General features: G+C 37.6%; 1 protein-coding gene across 6 annotated transcripts in view; it reads right to left on the bottom strand.

Moving 5' to 3' along the window:
• The window catches only part of fig4a (FIG4 phosphoinositide 5-phosphatase a), a 56,175-nt gene that overhangs the window by 23,711 nt on the left and 9,780 nt on the right, over window positions 1-22,684 (bottom strand). For all 6 annotated transcript variants that reach the window (XM_026193893.1, XM_026193894.1, XM_026193896.1 and 3 more), the window contains exons 7-17: window positions 22,076-22,239; window positions 21,190-21,318; window positions 18,978-19,078; window positions 17,441-17,603; window positions 13,786-13,883; window positions 10,390-10,523; window positions 9,573-9,689; window positions 6,229-6,274; window positions 5,925-6,073; window positions 5,201-5,367; window positions 1,352-1,490 (exon numbers count right to left, since the gene is read on the bottom strand). In XM_026193893.1, coding sequence (XP_026049678.1) covers window positions 1,352-1,490; window positions 5,201-5,367; window positions 5,925-6,073; window positions 6,229-6,274; window positions 9,573-9,689; window positions 10,390-10,523; window positions 13,786-13,883; window positions 17,441-17,603; window positions 18,978-19,078; window positions 21,190-21,318; window positions 22,076-22,239 — 1,407 coding nt within the window. The remainder of the gene's footprint in view (window positions 1-1,351; window positions 1,491-5,200; window positions 5,368-5,924; window positions 6,074-6,228; window positions 6,275-9,572; window positions 9,690-10,389; window positions 10,524-13,785; window positions 13,884-17,440; window positions 17,604-18,977; window positions 19,079-21,189; window positions 21,319-22,075; window positions 22,240-22,684) is intronic.

The following is a 22,684-nucleotide window of genomic DNA, read 5'->3' as shown; positions in this document are numbered from 1 at the left end:
TGGTTCTAAGAAGACACAAAACAAACAATCAACCACATAAACAGAAATACAAGGAAAAAAGATTATTGATATTTTCTTAGTATGTAACCCTGTCTTATCATATATTCAATTATATTTAACAATATCTCACATAAAAGGATTTCAGATTTCACCGAAGCGATCGTAGACTCCCCAATAAAACGCATAACCTAACATTACCTCGAGACAAACTGACAGCAACGACTGTTATATTCTATCTTAAAGATCAGATTTGATCTTACAATAGAAATTATATCATATCCAGATACTACAGACATCAGTGCCAGTGTTAAATTACCACTAGGATAATTACAAGGAGAGTAATTACTGTGTTAAGACTGTTCTTCATGAGATCAGTGAGCATGGTCGTGGAGCAGCCAGATCCTCACATCTCAAAATATGCATTAAAAAATGGCAACGTATTTAAAATCTAATGGATATTTTGTCCACACACACACACACACACACACACACACACACACACACACACACACACACACACACACACACACACACACACACACACACACACACACACACACACACACACTTTCTTCAAGTCATTGATAGGATAAGCAATAAAACAGCTTTCAATTCTTTCTCTGTGCTGTTAATGAGTATTTATATCAAACTGATCACCCTCTTAGGATTATCTTACAGCATATATACATTTTCCTCTTTGTAGGGGTTTTGGATTTCTGAATTTTGAGCATACCTCATTTAATGTTTGGGTTGCATCTCTTATAGGTTATTTCTCATAAGAAAGTACTGTGTAAGAGCTTCACAGGTGAAAGCTACAAAAATAAATAAATACAATTGGTCACTTTTTTGACAGTCAAAGTCTGAAGTCTGAAGCAACTACAATCTAATAGTAAAGTGTGTAGTTGCAAAACTCTGTGTTGTTTTTTCTCACTTTGCACTGATTTTTGCACATATGCTGTGGAAACATTAAAAATTTGTTCTTAATTTGCCTGTGTTTCCTCTGGATCTCCTTCCCTAAGTTTAGCATTCCTGTACTTTCAGAACCCACGCATAAGATACCAATTTGCACATAGACACAGGTATAAAAGCATAAAGCTCAACCCAGTAGGAAACATATAGCTGCATATAATTAAACTTTCAGGATCAAATTTTTGAAAATCTTGTCCAGCTCAAGAAAAAGCTGGACGTTTTGCACACTTGGATGTGCAAAAAGTGTGCAATCCCAATCCTATAAAAATCCACCAACATTTAAATGAACAACTTCAATATTGAAGACAGAGAAATAAAGTCTGTGTTCATGCAAAGCAAGCACAGTAATCTTTTGGTTGGTGTATTTAGGGTTATCTGTTACCTCCGTCTGTCTTGGGGGATGGCCATGGTGCTTGTATGATGCAGATAGAAGTCTGTGGGAAGCTCCCAAAGGTGTGGCTTAAACTCTGATGGCTGGTAAACTTGGAGGAACAAGTTGATTGCATCTTGTCTGTCAGCATCTGAAAGAGAGAGATGGAAACACGAATAGCTAAAAAAAACAAAAAAACCCAAAAACTGTAAAACAAACTGTAAAGGTTATGATGATATAACTGGTTCATCAAGAGACGTGATTATACACGATCTGAACTCTCTTAGGCAAACTTTCCTGTCATTTCTTTAAGTAGTCTTCAGAAATATTTATCCAGGGTTCTTGAAAGACATTCAAAGCTCCTCTCTTGCCAGAAGAGTTGCCAGTCATTTCCAATCCAGTTCTTGGGTAATTTGACATAGCTGAGCCTTTTCTTCCAATTTCTCTTACCTAGAAATAGCTTCTTGACAGCCAAACTTCCATAAAGACCGTTTCTGATGACATTTCAGTGAACAGTAGATAGACAGACTGAACTCATCCTCAACTGGTCTAGGTAGCCATTGGTTGCTTTTTCAAAATGACTGAAAAAGCAGCCAATGGCAAAAGATAAACCTTGAAAGTCTTCGAAGCCTGGAAAACTACTGATGTAGATGACTTAAAAAAATATACTGCTTGAAAAAAAAAAGTCTTGAAGTTACTAATGCCCAGAGATGCTCAGGAAGAGGAAAGCCAAATAATGTGCATACTTTAAATTGAATCTTTTTAATCATGTACCATTTTATATATTTAAACTTTTGAGTTTTGTGTCAACAGTGCCTTGTTTAAAAAAAACAAAAGAACAAGAAAAAAATGTTAGTTTATAAATTACTGTGGTTCCTAATGCAGGAGAGTACAGTTCAAAAGTGAATGTGAAGCAAACTTAAGCCTCCTTTACCATGATGGCAAACTACACCAGCTCTTCACTGTGAGCAGCATTGAAAAGATTTAAGTTAATGAATCAACATCTAAGTAACGCTGACTTGTACATACATCATAGCAGTAAAAACTCTTGTAACAACTGCACTACAGCATTTTGGCTATGAGTGTGTGCTTAGATAATCTCTGTGAGCGTTTGTGTGCTCAGCATGTGGCACGTGCTTTGTACATTTGTCTGGTTTAGTGCCATTTAATTCACCCTCCCTAACTACAGCACGAAGCCACGTGCATGCTGCCCCAACAGTCACGTTAGGTAATTAGAAACTAAACTGGGTTTTATTACAGCCCACCACCAAGACTGTTCTCCAATTACGTTTTTTTCTCTGAGATTTATCTCGTGTATCACACATGATACGAGTTACTGGTGATCTTTGAAAATAATATACACGTGCAACCATTATGAATGAAAGGAAGGAGGAATATAATTTGACATCATGTCTGTTAATTGTCTTAATAAGCATATGAGGTCACACTGCATCTACCAATTAAAAGGCTGCACAGGATATGGAAGCTTACACTACATGGTTCTGTGTATAAAATTGATCTGTGATTCAAGGGGAAGCTGTTACAGTGCTTGACTATGATATAAAATTATATGTCATTTACCTCATAGGAAGTAGCATTTTATAATTTTATTCTACTGTATTTATTTTAATTCCCCATATACATAATAAAAATATATACAACATACATATGCACATATGAGTGCCATTAATAGGAGAACTTATTATGGAAGGATTATGGTTTTAACATTTACCGGGTGTTCTTTTTTTAGAAATTACTGAGCAACACAAGGGTGGAATTACCCTTTTCCAATTTTGCAGAAACTAGTCTAAAAGGGCATGGAAAACATGACCACGGAAAACATGACCACGGGAAAATCTGTGAAAATGGTTGTGCCCTTGTAAAGGGTCAAGTTGACAGAACAAACCAGCCAGTGCTCAGACTACAAAGCATTTAGGCTAATTTGTCCTTATATAGTCTTCTTAAGTGGCAACAAGTAGTTAATCATATTACCTGATTCAGGTCATGGGATTGTTCAATTTGCAGTTCATGAATCCCGTTCGAGTGTGATGGTCTCTGGCTGTCTGTGCTGCTGGATTATATGGGCTTCTTTTTAAAAATTCTTAATACACGCTACTCTCAGCAACAAACTACTGATTGAATTTCTCAAAACTAAATCAAGAGCAAAGCACCACAAACAAGGTCGATGTTGTAGGTCAAGTAGTGCAGTTCTGTTAATCAAGGTTTAAGACACAGTACACAGTCTTCTTCTTCACTCCTGGAACACTCGCTGGTGTACTGTGAAAACACCTTTGTAAACCCATTAAGATTTCTAGATACACTGATTGTAACCACGCACTAGGGTGTCATTTAAAATGATTAAAAATCTAAATTGCGGACATTGCAAAGCCACTTTTATCAGTAACTGCTGGGTAATTATGTCATGTCTACAAATTGGCTGCAATCAAAAAAATATCTGCAATTAACAATATTAAAAATCTCATCTGCAGTCATGCGCAGAAAAAAGGGGTTTAGCAAAGGTAAATGTGAAGTAACTGCCTTTTTTTTTCCTGAGGAATTTTGACCCACCTCTCTTTACCATGTTCCCACAGTTCATTGAGCTTTGCAGGCATTTATTTGTGTGCAGGTCTCTCAAGGTCTTGTCCCAGCATTTCAGCAGCGCTGATGTTCTGGACTGACACCTTGTTGCTGCAGTCTTTTAGCTACTGAATTGTATATTTGAAGCTGATCATTATCCTGTTGCATGTCCCAATTTTAGCCAAGCTTTAGCTGTCAGACAGATGTCCTCATATATGACTCTAGAATAGCTTAGTATGCAAAGGAGTTCATGTTTGGCTCAATGACTGTAATGTGCCTCGGTCCTGCTGCTGCAAAACAGACCCAAATCTTCTCGCATCCACCATTGTGCTGACAGTTGGTATGAGGTGTTTGGGGCGACCGTGGCTCAGGGGGTTGGGAATTGCATCTGTAACCGGAGGGTCGCCGGTTCGATCCCTGGGCTCTCTGTCCTAGTCGTTGTGTCCTTGGGCAAGACACTTTACCCTACTTGCCTACTGGTGTTGGCCAGAGGGGCCGATGGCGCGATATGGCAGCCTCGCTTCTGTCAGTCTGCCCCAGGGCAGCTGTGGCTACAAACGGTAGCTTGCTTCCACCAGTGTATGAATGTGAGAGTGAATGAATAGTGGTATTGTAAAGCGCTTTGGGTGCCTTGAAAAGCGCTATATAAATCCAATCCATTATTATTATTATTATTATTTAGATTTTGCCAAACATGGCATTATGGTCTCGTCTGTCCAAAACACATTGTTCCAAAAGTCTTGTGATTGGTGCAGATGCAACTTTGCAAACATAAGCCATTTTTGTTTTTTAGAGAAACAATACTTTTCCCCGACAACCCTTTCAAACAAGCCATGCCTGTTCATTTTCTTTTGAATTGAGATGTCATGAACTTTGATATTTAACATGCTAACATATGGCTTTACAGTCACCAATTCTTTGACTTGGTGCAGTTTCTCTGAGTCACACAGTCACACAGTCTGGCTTAAAAGTGAATTTGTTAAGTTGTCTGTTGCTGGGAAGATTGGCAACTATCTTGAGTGATTTTCACTTGTGACCAAACTTTCTCACAAAACGTTTTGTGAGCTGATTCACATTTGTCCTATGTTCTGTTCAAGTAAAGGCAGAAATGTTTGCTTATATGTAATTATAGAGTGTCGTTTTCTTCATACTTCACATGAGTGTAAACTATACATGCATGCACAGGTTGAGCCCATTTCTATGGAAACCTGGAACATAACTAAGGGTAGATTCTGTTTAATACGGAGCATAGCTGAGGATAGAAGGAACTAGCGTAGAACACACCTGAGAAAGCATTGCTGTAGTACCGTGACAGCGTTTGCATGATATCTTTGGAGTGCTGTGTCCAGGGTGCAATCTTGCGGTAAGTCTTGACCCTGTGCACGAGCTGAGAGCCCCCGTACTGCAGTGACAGAGTGTCTCCATGGTCTTCATACAACTCCTCAAACAACCTGAACAGCACAAAAGAAAAAATGTCATCAATTCGCAAGGGCAAATAAAACTGTGATTCATTTATTATTTTGGTGATGTGGACTTTTGGAGGATTATTTTTTGGGAAAAAAAAGGTGTTAAAAAAAAAAAGTAATTAAAAATACCTCAACTGATTGGGTCTGTATTTTGTGCTTGTTTCTTTGTATGTGTGCAACAGTGATTAACTACTAGAGAGTTATGAGTCATATTAAGTGGTGTTAATGTGCTGTTCTAACAGCTTTCACGTTGCTTGTAAGAACGCTTCAGTTCAAGCATGTGACAGATTCTTGTTCTCCTTGATGCACTGACTGTAGCTCATGCTGTGTTCAGATGGAAAAAACTGAGCTTTAAGTGGCAGTTTCAATTAAAAGTAGACAGAGACACACACTACTGACTAATGTTTGCGAATACTGAATTTAGAGCAGCAAACTTTGGAATAAAAGGTTGGAATAACTGCGTCTGCCAAAAGGATTCCAAATAAATGAAAAAGATAAAGTTTAGCATGGATTAGATTTTCAGGCAATTATATGAACTTTACCTCACGCAGTCAGTATCAAACTGGAGCTTGGGCTTGTCAATCATTCCCAGTGCGTAAAGCTGATAAGCCAGAGCGCACTTGCCCACCATGAACTGGGCAGTATTGGTCCGGTCAAGACAATCCACACAGTTGGTCCGCAACACACCAGTCTACACATCAAGCAACAAGAGGAAAACAGCTGACTTTATAAACTACAGCCTATTAACTCAGTAGTAGTAATCATTATGATGATGACAAACAGGCAAGCCTTTTTAAAAAAGACTAAATTTTTACAATTGTGTGCAAAAAGCTGCAAAAGACCTACCTGCAGTCGCCCAGTGGATGTTATTTGTCCACCTACATCTCCCCACCTGTAAAAATGTTACTTAATTTACTGAAGTCAATAAACAAACGGAAACAAACCGAACACATACATCACAATACTATTCTTCTGCAAGAACATTTTCTAATTTATTCCGGCTTCAGTATGATGAAACTGCGATGATAACTGTCATCACAGTGACTGTCACCATTACGAGAATGAACATAATGGAATGGGTGCAGACACAGCAAAGGCACCCTGACACAATGCACCCCCATCAGGAGTGCAAGTACAGAAGAAAATGTTCAGCAGACAAATTCTAATACCCAGAGATGAAAAGTGGAACTCATGTTCACATTTACACTGCTGTAGTACTTTCTGTGCAAAACCAAGCAAAGTTATACTGACCCCTAGAAAAAAAAAGTTACAGTATGTTTAAAATTTAGAAAAAAAGAGATTAATTCTTGGTTATTTTGTTAACGTGAAGTCAGAAAGAGGCAAACAACCAGAGTGCTAGTTGCTAATAGTTTTTTTTTTTGTTACATGAATGTTAATAAACAGGACACCAATTTACTGATTAGTGAACTTGTTAGTAGGTACATATTGTGTTACTTGGGGCCAAGCTGAACCATCCAGTAGCTGGCCGTTGCTTTACACTTCACTGTGTAGACCTTGCTAGTACCAGTTTAGACCCTCTTTTGCTTTCAGAACTGCCTTAATTCTTCATGGTTTCATAGATTCAACAGGGTCATGGAAACATTCCTCAGAGATTTTGGTCAATATTGACACGATAGCATCACATTGCTGCAGATCTGTCTGCGGCATATCCATGATGCAAATCTCCCACCACCAGTGTTGGGAAGGTTACTTTTAAAATGTATTCCACTACAGATTACAGAATACAAGCCCCAAAATGTAACGTATGAGAGTAACGTATTCTGAATACAATGGATTACTTTATATATTATCAAGCTTTTTACAACTACATGAATGTACTATTGCTGTGTGATTTATTACTATTACTGAAGGCTACACGCCATACCAGTACCAACTAGATTTTTAAATCTTAATATAAAATGAGTAACCGTAGGGTGGACATTAGGTAAGGCTGCACTTTTTGCAGCGAAAACTATTCGGCGTGTATATAAAGCAGGTCTGTGTCTCCGAACCGTAGTAAATGGACCTCTGGCTAATACGTCGGGTTCCGCGTCAGGCTCGTAACCGATAACTAGTTTTACTTTGTTGTCTGGGTCAACTCTGCTAACGAGAGACAGAGAGAGGCGTTGAAAGGCTGCTCCAACAGAACGTCTTGTTTTGGAGGAAAACACGAACACAGTGTACAGTCGAGTCTTAATAGCTTACTTACAACTGGGCTACACTGCCCATGAGGCTACATTCTTTAGGGTTATGCCTGTAGCACTCTGCCTATTGCCTTCATATTAAATAATTTTTTGAACAATAATTAAAAAAAACATATTTTGTCACGTCATTATGTGGGCTGCAAGTAGAGGTGACATGGGCCGCGAGATTGAGACAGGCATTAGAGCCTCTTAATGCTTTTTGTTTGGGTTTCCAGTGTTGTGCCAAAAAGTGATTTCCAATGTTTCCGTCTGTTTTTTATGTGTAATACCATTACGTATGTTGCTAAATAGACTTCGGTGAACAGGTATTGCAAAGGGGTTAAATACACAATTTAAAAAAAATTACCTGTTTCTCAATTATCTTTGTAGCTGTGTTATTGTACTTAATTATAATCAATCAGCTTCCTTTTGTCCACTTAAAATATGTTTACAGAACTATTTTTGCATTTGTTGCAATTTCAGCTGTCCTCTTGGCCAGACTACTCTTAAAAGAGACATTTTTTAAAGCAAACAAGAATTTTTTTTAACTCCATAAATAAAGGACACATAAAAGTCACTGCCAAAAAGTGATTGCGGCTTCTACCTTCTTACAGGAATGTTGTTTGTTGGTCAAGATGACTGGATATAATTCATGAGGGATATATTTGACATATGTTTCACATATCGTAGATCAACAAGTTATTTATAGCAGTTTAAATACAACCAATCAGTTTTTGGCAAATGCCAGAAATCAGTTTTTGGCAGACAATCACTTTTTGGCACAAAACCGGCCATGCGTGGAATTACCAAAAATAGAGAGGGGACAGCCTAACATATGAAACAGGAAAAGACTGCCGTGTAATCCCTTTATTTTAACAAAGTAACTGTATTTTCCTTATTCCATTTAAATTCTCTACCACTCTCATTCAACACTTTCTTTTTAAAAGGGAAAAACAGCAAATAAAGAAAATCACCCTTTGACGAAAGGCAGACTAAATTGTACAAAAGCAAGCAGAAATCAATCAATGCAAAGAAACCCCAGTAATTCTGAATTTCTCCTTGTGAGCTGTGGATATTTAAGAGGAAGTTTTAAAACACATTTTATCATCTCTGAATAAACTCCGTGACCCACTTTAAAATCAATCAGCAGGTGTAGCTAAAGTATGCATCAAAGTACAAAGTCTGAATGCAGCGAGATGGAAACTTCAGACAAACGTGTAAATGATCAGAACAAGGCAGCGTTATCAAGACTTTGTAAATATCTTCATTATCCATGACCCAATTCCTGCATGTGATGAATGCTACAGGTGTCATACCTGATTGCACAAACAAACAAAACACCTACCAGTGTATGTGTGTGCGTGCATGTGTGTAGTTGGGAGCATGTGGCTGAGCGTATGAGTCCTTAAAGCAAAGAAAGTGTGATAGCTTACGTAATGCAAAAGAAAGGGTAATAAATATGTGCTCTGGCATGGTCGTTGTGTTATGTAACAGAATGCTAATGCTGAGTAAAAGCGATTAAATCATCCAGACAGTAGAAGAGCCAGGCACTATGTACATGGATGGCAATCTACTCAGCTCATTAGCAGAAATTTCAATGTAATACAACTGCCATCAGGCATAATTTCCATTAAGAATTCATATGTGGAAAGTTTCAAAATCAAGCAAGTGTCGATAAGTGTGATCATGAATATGGAAAATGACAAAACCTTAAATTTACAAAATTTGTGGAAAACATCCGATATATAAATCTAAAAAAAGACACTATTGCGGTTTAGTTTTCTGTAACCCGGTCATATTCAGATTCATTAAGCAGCTTCCATTTTACTTATTAGTTTGCTTCAAATAAAACTGAAACAGTAACAGATGTGTTTGTTTTGCACATGGGGCTGACTGAAAGTTTTAATTCTTGTCCAGCAGTGTGTGTTTCGGCCTTCTCTGTTTTAAAGGGGCAGAAAAAGAAGCAATCGAATAGGATTTAAAAAAAAAAAAAAGAAAAAGTCTCACCTTTCATCTGGTCTGAGAGTGTGACAGTAGAAGTCAGAGCGATTAATGAAGAAACCCGTTCGCTTGACCACGTTCTCTGCTATCATACTCAGACGGTCGAGAACATTGCACAACTTGCTGGGACAGAAAGAGAAAGATTGGAAATGTCATTTTAACTCGCTGAAGAATAAATCATTTTAAAAAATGGATGTGCCTGTAGAAGCTCATTCATCAAATTTTATATCCAAGTCCCTAGACTTTAACATCTCTATTCTTTGCTCCCAAAAGGGCTCAGGTTAAAATGTCAAGATCTCATATGAGTGTATCAGAAACAATGAGAAGGTCTGGAAATGAATAATGTCAGTATTTTAATCCAGAGAAGTTTCAGAGTATCCCAGATAGCTGCTTTGAGCTCTCTTTAACACGTCTGTCCGGACCTTCCCAAAATTCCTCTACAACAATGTGAGAGGAATTTCAAGCAGTTCTAAGAGAATTATAAAGTCACATAGAAAATGTTTACTTCAAGTTATTGCTGCTAAATATTGGTTATACAAGCTACTAAAGCCCAGGATGTACTTAGTTTTTCACAGTGACTCTGATTTTCCTGATATACCACTTTCACAGGAATGAGGTGGACATGGGGGTCACAGTGATTTTGTTATTTGAGTGCTTACAGGCATACAAACTTGTCCAAAGGTTCAATTTTCTCTTTATGTAATGTGCTTACGTCACACCATGATATTTTTCCCCTCTTTCAAAGTGAGCTTCTTATTTTGATGGTAAAAACACAATAAACCTGCACCTTAAAGATATTCTGTGCACTAGTATTTGTCAATACCTCTTGGTGTATCGGGCCATGTCCCAAGCGATATAGTCTATGCAATGGGAGGGAGGGAGGAACTGATTCAAGTTGACCACAGCACGGAACAGCTCCTCACTCAGAATCTTCTCGTGTTTCCTTTTTTCACGCTTCTGTAGCACAACAAAGAGATGTACACATGTATGTGTGATTCTATCAAACGTCAACTTAAGTGTTACATTATGGGGAGCTTGATGTACAGTCACAATAGTATCTGAGTTCTTTGAAAGGTTTCCATTAGGGCTGTAGTCAGACATGTAACAGATTCTGTGTTTTCCTTTGAAGTATTAATCAACATCCGTTCATGTCTTTTACACAGTGACCTCAGAGAACACAAAGCTGCAAGATGCAATTTACAGGTATCGAGCAGAGTAGAATATATGTAATAGAAACCACATGATGCAGGCCAAGGACATCCCAGCCTACTAAAATCAACCTAAAAATGAAAATTAAATGTGAAAAAACATTTTAATTAAACAAAAACAAAAACACGACTTTCACAAGGAAAATAAATAATCAGAAAAAAAAGGGGGTTATGTTTTGTGTGTAAAATATTAAAACGAGCGGTCCACACACGCACACGGGTACTTAAATATAAATATAGGATATACCTCTGGCACTAATTGGTATCAATTTGAAAGTCCTAAATTGCTTTGTTCACGAATGATCCCATTCACAAACTTGGGTGTCCACGTCGCCTGACCTCTCACCTGCCTGGCGGGGTGATGATACCCCATGAGCCTTTTATGGCTGAGGGGCAAAAAAAACAGTAAAACATTTAGAAATTTTGTCCAAAGTAATATTTAAAACATCTTTCTCCTGCCTTTTACTTCAGTTATGCCTGCACAAACTTACAAAACTTTGTGGCCTTAAGAACTGTTGGTCAACATCTAGCAACCAACCAGATTGGTTTCCAAGCTCACTAAGAAAAAAAATGATGGGCAACAACATCAAACTGCAAAATACAGCAAATTTGATGGTGTAAAATTTAAAAGTACCTTTGGCGAGCAAACATGGTGCAACAATATTACAGTGATTATAAATCTTGCCTCTAATTTTGTCGTAATCAGTAAGTGAAAAAAAAAAAAAACCAGAAAAAAAAATCGAAGGAATTATTCTTTGTCAACTAAAATGCATGAACTCATAATCCTTCTGTGTGATCTGCAGTCACACTATCCATTAAGCTATTTCCACATGAACTCCACTGTAGCTTTATGACTGATCACCCAGGGTGATAATCAGCTTGGACGCATCATTTAGCAGCTCACATCGCCATTCAAACATCCAGCAGTGGCACCACAGCAACCAGTCAAATTACCAGCACATTTCCTCGACCATTCAGCAGAGCGTGTCATACAGGCAGACACGTATACACGCTCGGTCACACTTTCTGAGCACAGATGAGATGCTACAAGTACAGTACACGTGAACAAACACTCAGAACAACAGACTTGTATTGTTCACAGGTATAAACAAGCTTTAATAAAAGGCCACAATAATGTTGAGGTGCAAAAGTGCAGTCGCAGATCACGAATGATAACATAAAACAGTCACACATGCACACTGACGTATGGGAGTGGGCTTTTCAGTGACGTATTAGTGACGTTAATGAACACTGTAATAATATGGGTGTATATTTTACCACAATGGTTTAATGGGTTTCATGTTTTTCTGTAAGGTTACAATCCAAATTATATATCTAAGGGTACAGCGTACAAGGTATCCTGAACAAGTCATTCACATGCTTTACCATGTGTGCCTTTACGCCTCCTTTCTTACATGCTGGGATGCATGCATTCGCCCTTGCCAAAATGATGCACATATAAAAGAGTTTGAAGGGCCAGCATGGCCCATGCCACCTCCATTAAGGGATAGATGGCAGTGGGTTTTATGGTTAAATGCCATTTCCTTCCTCTTTCTGTCTCTCTTGGATAATCTGGAGGGGGGTATTGTGTTAGCAGGGGATCCCCTGCTTTGCTCCCCGCAGTCTGCAAATTTCACATGGCTGTGGCTTGTGCACACCTCTGAGCTCTGTGATTCGTTCCTCATCTCACAGTTCCCCTTGTGAGTGACAACGTGAGCTGGAGACCCAATCTACGGAGTATATGGCCATGTGCCCAACATAAAGTAACTGTGATGCACACAAGGATACATCTGCAGCATGAAGCAAGATAAAGCATTTTATAATCTTCATAATTTATAATAAAACATAATAATCTTGCTTTTTTTTTTCTTTTTCTTTTTTAAACTGACAGCAGTTTAAATGAATTATGTCAATTTTTCAGCAGAATAATATGGAAGGCATAATGTGGTGAAAGCTAGGTGTGTCTTATCAAATGTGCTTGTGCGTGTTGGTATGCTTGTGTTTCCAGAACAATGCAGAAGCAGATCAATATTCAAGGCAGCTTTTCAACTGCTTGTAATCAGCAAGCACTCAGAAAGTCTCCTGTGACTAAACGGCTCCACAGCAACACCTAACGCACCAATATCAACAGAATGCTTGACAAATTACAGTCGTGCCCTGCACTATAATTTTAAATAGCTACCTCTTGAGTGATCACACAAGAAAGTTATATTTGATCTAAAGATATGCCTGATGCATATATAATCCTTAGCCATTTTTAACTCTTTCAGTTTTAATAAAAGTGCTGTACCGAGAGTATTGGCAGGGACTAGAAAGAGAGGCCACATTTCTCCCACGTTAGCTTCTCTTCATTGGCTTATCTAATTTAAAATCCTTCTCCTCACTTACAAGGTCTTCAATAACCAGGTGGCATTTTATCTTAAAGGCCTCCTAGTACCATATCACCACAATAGAGCACTTTGCTGTCAGACTGTGGGCTTGCTCATGGGGAGGGATTGTTAAGGTTTTCTCTGTATTATTTTAAGCTGTTTACCGTACAATATAACGTGCCTTGAATTGACTGTTTTTGTGAATTGGGCTTATGTAAATAAAACAGATTTTACTGACTTTATTGAACTGAAATTTGATATACAGAAAATAAAATGTAGATAAATTAGCAGAAGACAACATGAGCTGTGTATTTACGTATTTCCCTTTATTGCATTGTTTCTCTGAAAGCATTGTGTTGCAGATGTGCCCTAAAGTGCTAATTAACTGTAGCACTGGAAAAATTTAACCGTGAACTCTCTAGCCCTAGAATGGATTCACAGGTACATTCAAATCTGCTATTAATTTAATAACTAAGACGTTCGAAGTCTGCATACTTGCATAACTGTGTGGAGATGTGATTTTATTTATATCACAAGAATTTATGTAAATAGTAAATAGCTTGTAAGTGATTTTATTACTTAATGACTGTATTTTTGTGTCATTAAACACATTTTGGAATACTTATTTCAGCACCTCCCTACCTTGACCAAGTTGAGGATGATGATGGGTGAGCCAAACCGCTGTAGCATCTGGTCAAAATGGAGGCCAGCTACATAGGCGTATGGGTCAGCTTGGTCCACTGCAAAATTAGACAGAAAAAATATTTTAATGGTTAAATATTTAAGGGTCCTCACAAGAATATAACACAACTTTATTGACCTCAATATTAATTATTTTTCAAAACAATATTGCATATTGTCACAGCTGAGGTAAAAGTAGCAACAACACTGAGAGACCTACATCACCACCACCACCAAAGATCACTACAGTGGAACACTTGGTCTAGCTGCTATGAAAAAGAAGTTATCTGAGTCACTTGACTAAATGCTTAAATTCTTATCCATCACACATCACTATGATAGAGCCATCCGCTGTGTTGTGCCTGCATGACTGAGCATGCGTCAAGGCATGACATGACAAAGAGATCTGATAATAGAGATCTGATTAGGGCTGTGCGATATGAACAAAACACTCGACTTGCGTGAAGTGTTTCCAGCTGCGCGTCATGTACCTGGAGTCGAGTGTTTTAACAGATGCATGAAACTATACATTTTTAGACATAAGTTTTTAGCACCTGGCGGCTCTTTTTTACTTCTCATCCGTAAATAATCTGCTCTTTCACGTGACTCAGTTTATTTTGAAAAGTCTCAACAGGATCTTGAGCTTTATTGTGAAAGGTTTATGTGGAACATAAACAAGCGGACACGCGATGGTGTTACCGTCGTTGTTGCTAACCACAACGCATAAAAACAGGCGCTTGTCCGTCTGTAGTGTGGTTATATTAAATATAAGAAAAAGAGAGAACTTTAAGAAATTAATATAGCCACTACAGTGACCATCAAAACGATGAAAAAATATTACCGTAAACAGTTTATTTTGCAACACCGCGAAACAAACGATAGCGTAAAATGAAACAATGGACGTTTTTATATCGTCATCCGATGTATATCGTTATATTGAGCAGCCCTAGATCTGATGATAACTTTAAAATAATTTTACTAAGACGTATTCCTGATATAGAGAGCAATACCTCTATCAAACCCTGGCATTACATCATGGAGTAAATCCAGGATTTACAAGAAGGGATACAAACAATTTAGACCAAGCCCAATTCATGTGTTTTTAAAAATATTTCTGCTACATAAAGGGCTTAAGAAATGTATTAGATCAGCACCCAATGTTTGTTTTATGTCACAACCATAAATTAACAGTACTGGTAGTTACCAAAATCATCTTTAATGTTTGTAACTGTTAATACACCTTTGTGTGAAAGCTCTTTAATTGAAATTATACTTTTCATGTCAAAATTTAAATATTGTTGTTATCCATTAATTTCCAAATTAACTGGTTTACAATTAAAAAACAGAAAACAATAAAGCACATAATTATTTTTTTGATTAAAATGTAAAAGTACTTGATTGGATTTCACTCCAATGTTTATGTAGTCTTATTTGTAATAAAACAAGTATTCTTAACATTTTTTGTATCTATACTTTTCTTTTTGAATTTAAAACTTTTCCACGTGACTATTTTAACAGACGACCTTTAACACCGCACTGAACCTTTGCATTTTCATTTTTCTATTAAATGTTCCTTTTAAAAAGCACATTTACAGCTTCTACTTGCCACTAATGCTCAACCCCACACCTGCACACGTTGCCAAATTGGACTAGTGCGGCTGCCAGAAAGGAGACTTAAGAAAATAGGTCAGATCGTGCTGCAGTTCATCCCACAGAGCTGCTTGTGTGTCAGAACTGATAAATTAAATGTCACCTTTTTCAGCTTCTCCCCAAAACCATTTAATCGTCATGTTTTCCACTGCTCACACCTCAAAGGATGATAGTTTATGTAAAGCGCTTGTGCACCTTGGGAGGGGAGTTTGGATAATGACATTGGTGACTTTCCTTCAGCGGTCAACTAAGGTCATCTCCTAAAGGATTCAATTATGCAATAATGAGTCTTGACATATCAGAGATGGGGCAAGGAGAGATGCATTGTGTAATATAGACGCTCTCTACTCTGCATGCACTCAGTCCAGTATGTCTCTTAGCTACGTTGTTGACCTAGATTCAGCTACGACAATGGGCTTGGATATTTGTGATCCCTTTAAAATTTCAGCAGAAAAACAGAAAAAAATATCAACTGATTTCCACATAGGTCCTAAAAGTAAGTAAAAAGAACCCAACTAAACATATGTGACAAAAATGTCACATGTTGGTCATTTATTTATTAAGGAGATTGATCCAATACCCAAAAGTGCATTTTAAGCTCTTCAGACCACTTCAAGTATTCCAAGATTTGTTCTGTTTTTGATTAGAGCCAAGTCAATTTGATGCCCTAGGTAAAATTTAGATTATGGTCCAATCAATAAATGTGTGTATCAGCCTACCACAGAGAACATATTTGTTTTGACCAACATAAGTGACCTGGAGACGGACAGTTATTTAATATGAAAGGTTCCACAATAATAATAACCTATATTATTAAATAGAAACAAATAAAACTGATTTTTGAGTTTCATTTGTTGTACCATCAATGAAAGCAAGCTATACTGGCACACCAATAATTTATTTAAATATAATTTTTCTATAAACATTTATGCACCAGTGAAGATGTCTTTCTCTCCAGTCAACAACAAAGCAACATTTTCCTCGTATTAAACATGGGCTAATGTGAGCAGGACAGCTTTTTAATTTCACCTAACTCAAAATTAGGAAGGCTCAGGAAGCACAAAGATGTGAAATGTACAAAAATAAAGTCCAGCTGGAACGAATAATGAATAATTTAGTGATTTTAATTTTAAAATTGATCTTAAAGTGTTTTTAATTATTAAAAATGAAATCCCCAGTAATAGTAGACCTATTGGGAACAGGATTAAAGACTCAACAAACTAAACTACTAGTTTGCGTCAACCACTTAATTAGATGGCATATTACTTCTCCTCAGTGGAGGCAAAAATATGATGGAGGGGAAAAAGTATGCCATGCACTGAGAAAACTGTTAACACACGTAAACAGGTCAAATGTTAAACTGATGGTGGAAGGGTTGGGGAAACATTTAGGAAATGTCAGATAAGGACCGTTTTGAAGGATCAAAGTGGAAGCAGGACGATGAGGGAAGATGACACACGGAGAGATCTTAGGAACATGCTCAGTGTCTATCTTTCACAGGTAAATGTCACCTGAGGATGAATTAAAGGGCAAACCAAACGAAAAAAAGATTACAATCTAATACAGGCATTGTACACATGCAAACACCAGTCTATTCCTGTGTGTACACCCCCACACACAGAGCTGTCCTCACCGTCAGTCTCGGTACCTAATCACCTCCCTCTGGCCACGGCTTTGTGTTTTTATCCTGCTTATAATGAAATAGGACGGATACAAAGCTGAAGCCAAAAGGGGCCATCCTGCCTTCACAGTCTTATTTTTTTTTTAATCTTTTGCCAATAGTTGAAAGGAATGGCCTCAGTATACTCTACATATATTCTCTTATTTTAATGTAGCTTTTCTTCGATGACTTATTTCTTCTGAAGTATCAAAAGACAAAAATAATACATATACAGTTCACCACATGTTACATATTTCAGCCTACAACAAAAGCTGCTGATGCTGAAGTGTAAAGAAGAAGTCTTACATCGAATTGGAGGTTTTGGCATCATGGTGGAAATGTCCTGGGACCAGTAGAGTGGGACGGAGCCTCGCACCTGGACATATGAGGAGTAACTCCCTGCTGTGAAAGACATAACTGAGGCATCATGGACGACCTGTTCAGTCTCTACCTCATTAGCCACATCCCCCTGAAAAAAAACCAAAATAAAACAAAAAATGAGAAAAGCAAAAAAGAAATGATAAACTTCGGCATGATTGGGAAACCCAAGAACATGTCTTTAGAGAACATAAAACAATTATTATAATACAATTATATAAATCTAAATTCTTTATGTAGTCTACAGGAGTGGTTCTTCAGGCTTGTTGAAGAACATTCAGAGCTATTCTTTGGGTGTTCGCTGTTTTTTGCTCTGTAAGGATGATCTCACATTACTTCAGTAACGTTAAGGTCCGGGCACTGGGACTATCCGGGATGTTTTTCTGCCCAGGTATGTTTTCACTGCATTAGCAGTGTGTTTGGGATCATTGTCATGCTAGAAAAATGAAGCCGTTGCCAATCAGATACTTTCCAGATGGTATTGCATGATGGATCCAAATAACATAGCACTTTTCTGTGTTCATAATTCCATCAATTTTGACATGATGACTATAATGCAGCACTAAAACCACCTCTCCTGTGTTTTATAGATGGCTGTAGACAGTCACTGCTATACTGAAGAATGGACAGAAAAACTTTGCATGAACTTCAGAAAGCTTGAAGAGCTTTTGCTCAAGATTAATGTAAAAATTACGATGCCATCGCCTTGTGAACCAATGAGGGGAGGCTCAAAGCTTTACACAGTGCTGTAGTTTATCATAAGATATCAAAGTGTTTCTTCACCTTTCACATGGCAAACATTTCAAAACTGAACGTACAACTTACGTGTATATATTATATAAACACTCCCACTGCACTTTATGTATGTATATGTACATATGAAAAAAATAATTTGAGTTTATTTCCTGTGTATAACAACCATTTTACCAGTAACAGAAATTACTGGTGTACAGTTTTTTGGGCTTTTTAAAAAATTAAATTATTTTTCATTTCTATTGCTATTTTTTTTATAATATAGCTCTAATTCACTTCCTTTTTCACTGACTCTTGTGCTGCTGTATCCCCACTGAATTTCCTCACTGTGGGATTAATAAAGTCTATGTCTATGTTCTTCATCTAACATTCTAATATAAGACTTCTAACATTCGGTCTGCAATTACCTTCCTCATTCTCAGTTTTCCTACTACAGTCATGTGAACAGTAAATACTAGAAATTGTTGGGGGATTTTTTGTTACATATTTTGTTACATATCTGGGCAAGAAAACTCTTCATCTTCTTTACCTACAGAAAAAAAGGATATAACTGAACAACATCCCATCTCAAAGACACTCACTCCCATTCCAAAAAGAGAAAGTGTGTCCAATTAACCCCCTGTGATTAACCAGAGTCATCTCAATCTGTTTTGTGGCCCTGATGCCACCCTCTACTATCTGTTCCTCCGAGTTACCCTGGTAACTTCTGTACCTCACAGTTGGCTCCCCTTTTGAGGAAACGGGTGCCAGCAAATTTGCTGGAGCGCCTGGCAATCAGGGTGATGTGAACCGGTCGGCCGTAGATCAGAAGTTCTGTAGGTGGTCGGTAAAGGAAAAATAATAATAATACCAATATAGACCTAACAGCCTAACAATGACCTGTGGAAACAAACACATATTATTAGTAAAATGTAAAGAAAAATCCTTTTTAAAATTGTATTTCATTCATAGCAGTCATGCTTTGACATTAGCTCTTAATGATGACAGTTTCACTTGTAGTTAGAATATGAACCTGGGAAATATATTTATTTCCGATTCATCCCACCTCTACCAATATTAAGAAACCAATAAGAAACCTTACTTATAGTTCGTGATTGAACCATTCCACATCTTTTTTAGTGCATTTCTGTGTCTTCCCATCTGCTAAAAGGTTTTGCATATTTCCTATCTGGTGAGTCTCTTCTTGTTGCACCCAGTGGCCCTTTCATCCACTCAGAAAAGAGGACTGAATGCCAAACAATTTCCAGGAATTTGATAAACTCAAAACACCCACACACTGCCACAGCGGCAGCAGGCTGCCTAAAGAGGGAGACAACAACAACAGGCCTGATTGCATATTAAGTTATTGCACTTCTGTGTTTATCTGCAGAAGACTCACAGAACGTGGCTAAAGACAAAAAACAAGATAAATCTGGTTTGAAAGTATTTGTATATTGAACATCCATTAACGTTATTAATATTGGCTGAACAAAAATAAGGAAAGATTGCTTAACGAGACACAATGGTGAATGACTAAAACTTGAAAACTGAACCTGAGGCTGACTTTTACTCCCATAAATCAGAGGTAATCAAGTGCAAAGTCCCTCTGCGGCAGTTACCCATGCATCAATAACACAAAAAATAAATGAATAAAAAGAAATCCAGGAGAATTTATTCATGGAGAGAAAATTTGCTGGTGTGTACTCAAAACTTAAAAGAAAATGATACTAAAGGACTGAAGCTCATAAACAAACCAAAAAAAAGAAAAGTATTCATAATTCATACAAAACACAGGCACGTCTCCAGAAAGAAGCACGTGTAACTCATCTGTTTAATATGCACAGTGTTGTTTCTCCCTGCAGATAACAGCCCGAGCACTTCTGAAAGTGCCCTTGTATGCATACCTGATACGCTCTGATATTTGCTTTGTTAAATCCCTAAAAACCAAATAATTGCTTGTGCAGTTCTGTGATGAATCACACAGTGTGATCCACGTGATCTGGTGGGGGCTGAGCACAGTTCAACAAGTGGTGCTGCGAATGAGAGATGAGAAGTATCGACAAAGGATAACAATGTGAGAGTCTTCTGTGGTGTTGGGTGTAGTTTCACACATGGAGTAATCAGTTATTCACTTAATTTTCAAATAAGCAATCCTTTACCGTTAAAAATAAATAAAAATAACAGCAGTTCCCTGTTCTTTTTGCTGTGACAAAAAGGGAAAAAAAGAAAATCAAAGACACAGACTCCCTGGCATGCAGCTGCATCTATGTGGTTGGTTAAAATGATCAGTGCTGACAGATGCATCCCAACAAAGTCTCAACATGGCACTAACTTTATTACTTAAAAGAATGCACTAGAGCTGCAGTCCCCAACCTTTTTTGCACCACGGACCAGTTCAATGTCAGACAATATTTTCACGGACCGACCTTTAAAGTGTCACGGATAAATACAACAAAATAAAATGATACGACCAAGACAAAAACGGTGGTATTTTGTAAATACAATAATAAGCGCAAATTTACGGTGTAATTGTGTAACTTTATTAGCAGCGTCCTCTTGAAATGTGCCAACAACATTGAGTAACATCCTCCTCTCTGCCCCTTAATGCTCTCTGGTTACTATGGTAATGGTAATATAACGCAAAAATATTCCTTTCAAAATAAGACACAACTACAACACGGGAAAAAACCCAGGGAAACCTAGTTAACAATAAAAACCCTGAAAACCATAAATTTCACACCCGAGCCTCAACTGTCACGGCCCGGTACCAAATGACTCACGGACCGGTACGGGTCTATGGCCCGGGGGTTGGGGACCGCTGCACTAAAGGTACTAACCTTGAAGATATTCTTTTATGGTTTCCATAAAAAGCATAGCAAGTGTGTCATGGCAATTAAAAAGGAAACACTAAATAATTCTATAAACAGCTGATGCTCAAAGGATACTGGACTGGCCACAAAATCCATGGATTATATACATAAGCCAGTCATGATGCACTATGTCCTTGACTCGCTCCAGGAGCTTCCCGTTCCACACATATTTGTAGTAAGGCTCGTTGTAAAGGCCATAAACCACTGTAGAGAGAAAAAAAAAAGAAGACTGAAGCATTTTTCTGGACTGGTATCAGTCACACTCATCAGACCATAAAGATCATATTTAGTGATAGTTATATAACTGATTAATTTTATCTACTGGTATACTACAAAATATGTCATAAATGGCACGAATCCTGTGTCAAAGAATATAAAAGTATTTCCCAAATAGAGTATCTGTGACTTTAATGGTATGTTAGGTTTTAATGTAGCCACCTTAAGTTGCTGTGTCTCACTGCATTTGGACTTGTATTCAATAACTGGAAAGTATATTCTCTTGGGTTAAGATCAGCTGACTGATTTGTCCATTGAAGAATATCCTATTTCTTTGGCTTGAGAAACTCTCAGCAATATACTTTTTTGATCATTAACCATGTGCAGTCTGATCAGTTTTGCAGCATGTGTCTGAATCTGAGCAGAGAGTAAAACCCTGTACAATTCACAATTTATTCTCCCACTTCTATCAGCAGTCACACACTACCAATAAATAATAGTAATGCTGTTTCACTAGCAATCATATATGCAAATTCCATATATTTTGTGGTTTTACCTCTGTACACTACCACAGCATTTTTTGAATAAATAAATAACAAATTATGGACCCAACTGTATATACTTCAGGTACAACATGTATTCCCTCTCCAGATTGAAATCATAGTTTTGTGTCTCCCAATGAGCTCCTCCCCAGCCAATACAATGAAGAAAAGAAATGAAAGGAATATAGATAAACTCCTCTCACCTTTTGTAGGCAAACCCTCATCTTCAAAGATGTCAAAGCTGTCCTGCTTGCTCTGTGTGTGTACCTCTTCCTCAGTAGAGGAAGCTGCTGAAGACCATTGTTCATAAGGTCTCTGCAGCAAAGTCAGGTTGTACTGCAGTGAGTGGCTCAGGTCATAGCTGTAACTAAAGAGCATAAAAGCAAAGTCATATGAATCAAGTACAACCTGTGCTGCACACCATTATTACACCAAGCAATACTTCCCCACATATTAGTAAAACCATAATGCAATGCAAATTTATAACATAAACACAATGTTTTACATATCTTTCAGCAGTTATGTTGGTGTTTTAAAATACTATATAATCAGATGAGTGATTAGCAAATCACTCATTTCAAACCTCTGAGATAATTTTCCTCACTGGAAAGGGTTTTTTCCCCTCTTATCATCTTTAATACTGCAAAAACTGTTAGAAAATGATTCATATTATCAAATTAAATCTCCAGGCCATAGCCAGAGTTCCTTTCCCAACCAAGGCCACAAGGTCAAGAAATGCTTTTTAGTTGTTCCTAGCCTTCAAGCTGAGCAGGGCATCGGTACACGTGTTTAGTCTGGTGTGATGCGATATT

This window comes from Astatotilapia calliptera, chromosome 15 (assembly GCF_900246225.1).
Source record: "Astatotilapia calliptera chromosome 15, fAstCal1.2, whole genome shotgun sequence".
In the NCBI taxonomy this organism is placed as follows: Eukaryota; Metazoa; Chordata; class Actinopteri; order Cichliformes; family Cichlidae; genus Astatotilapia; species Astatotilapia calliptera.
Note: the sequence above shows the minus strand (reverse complement) of the source record. Positions and strands in the feature narration are given on the sequence as shown.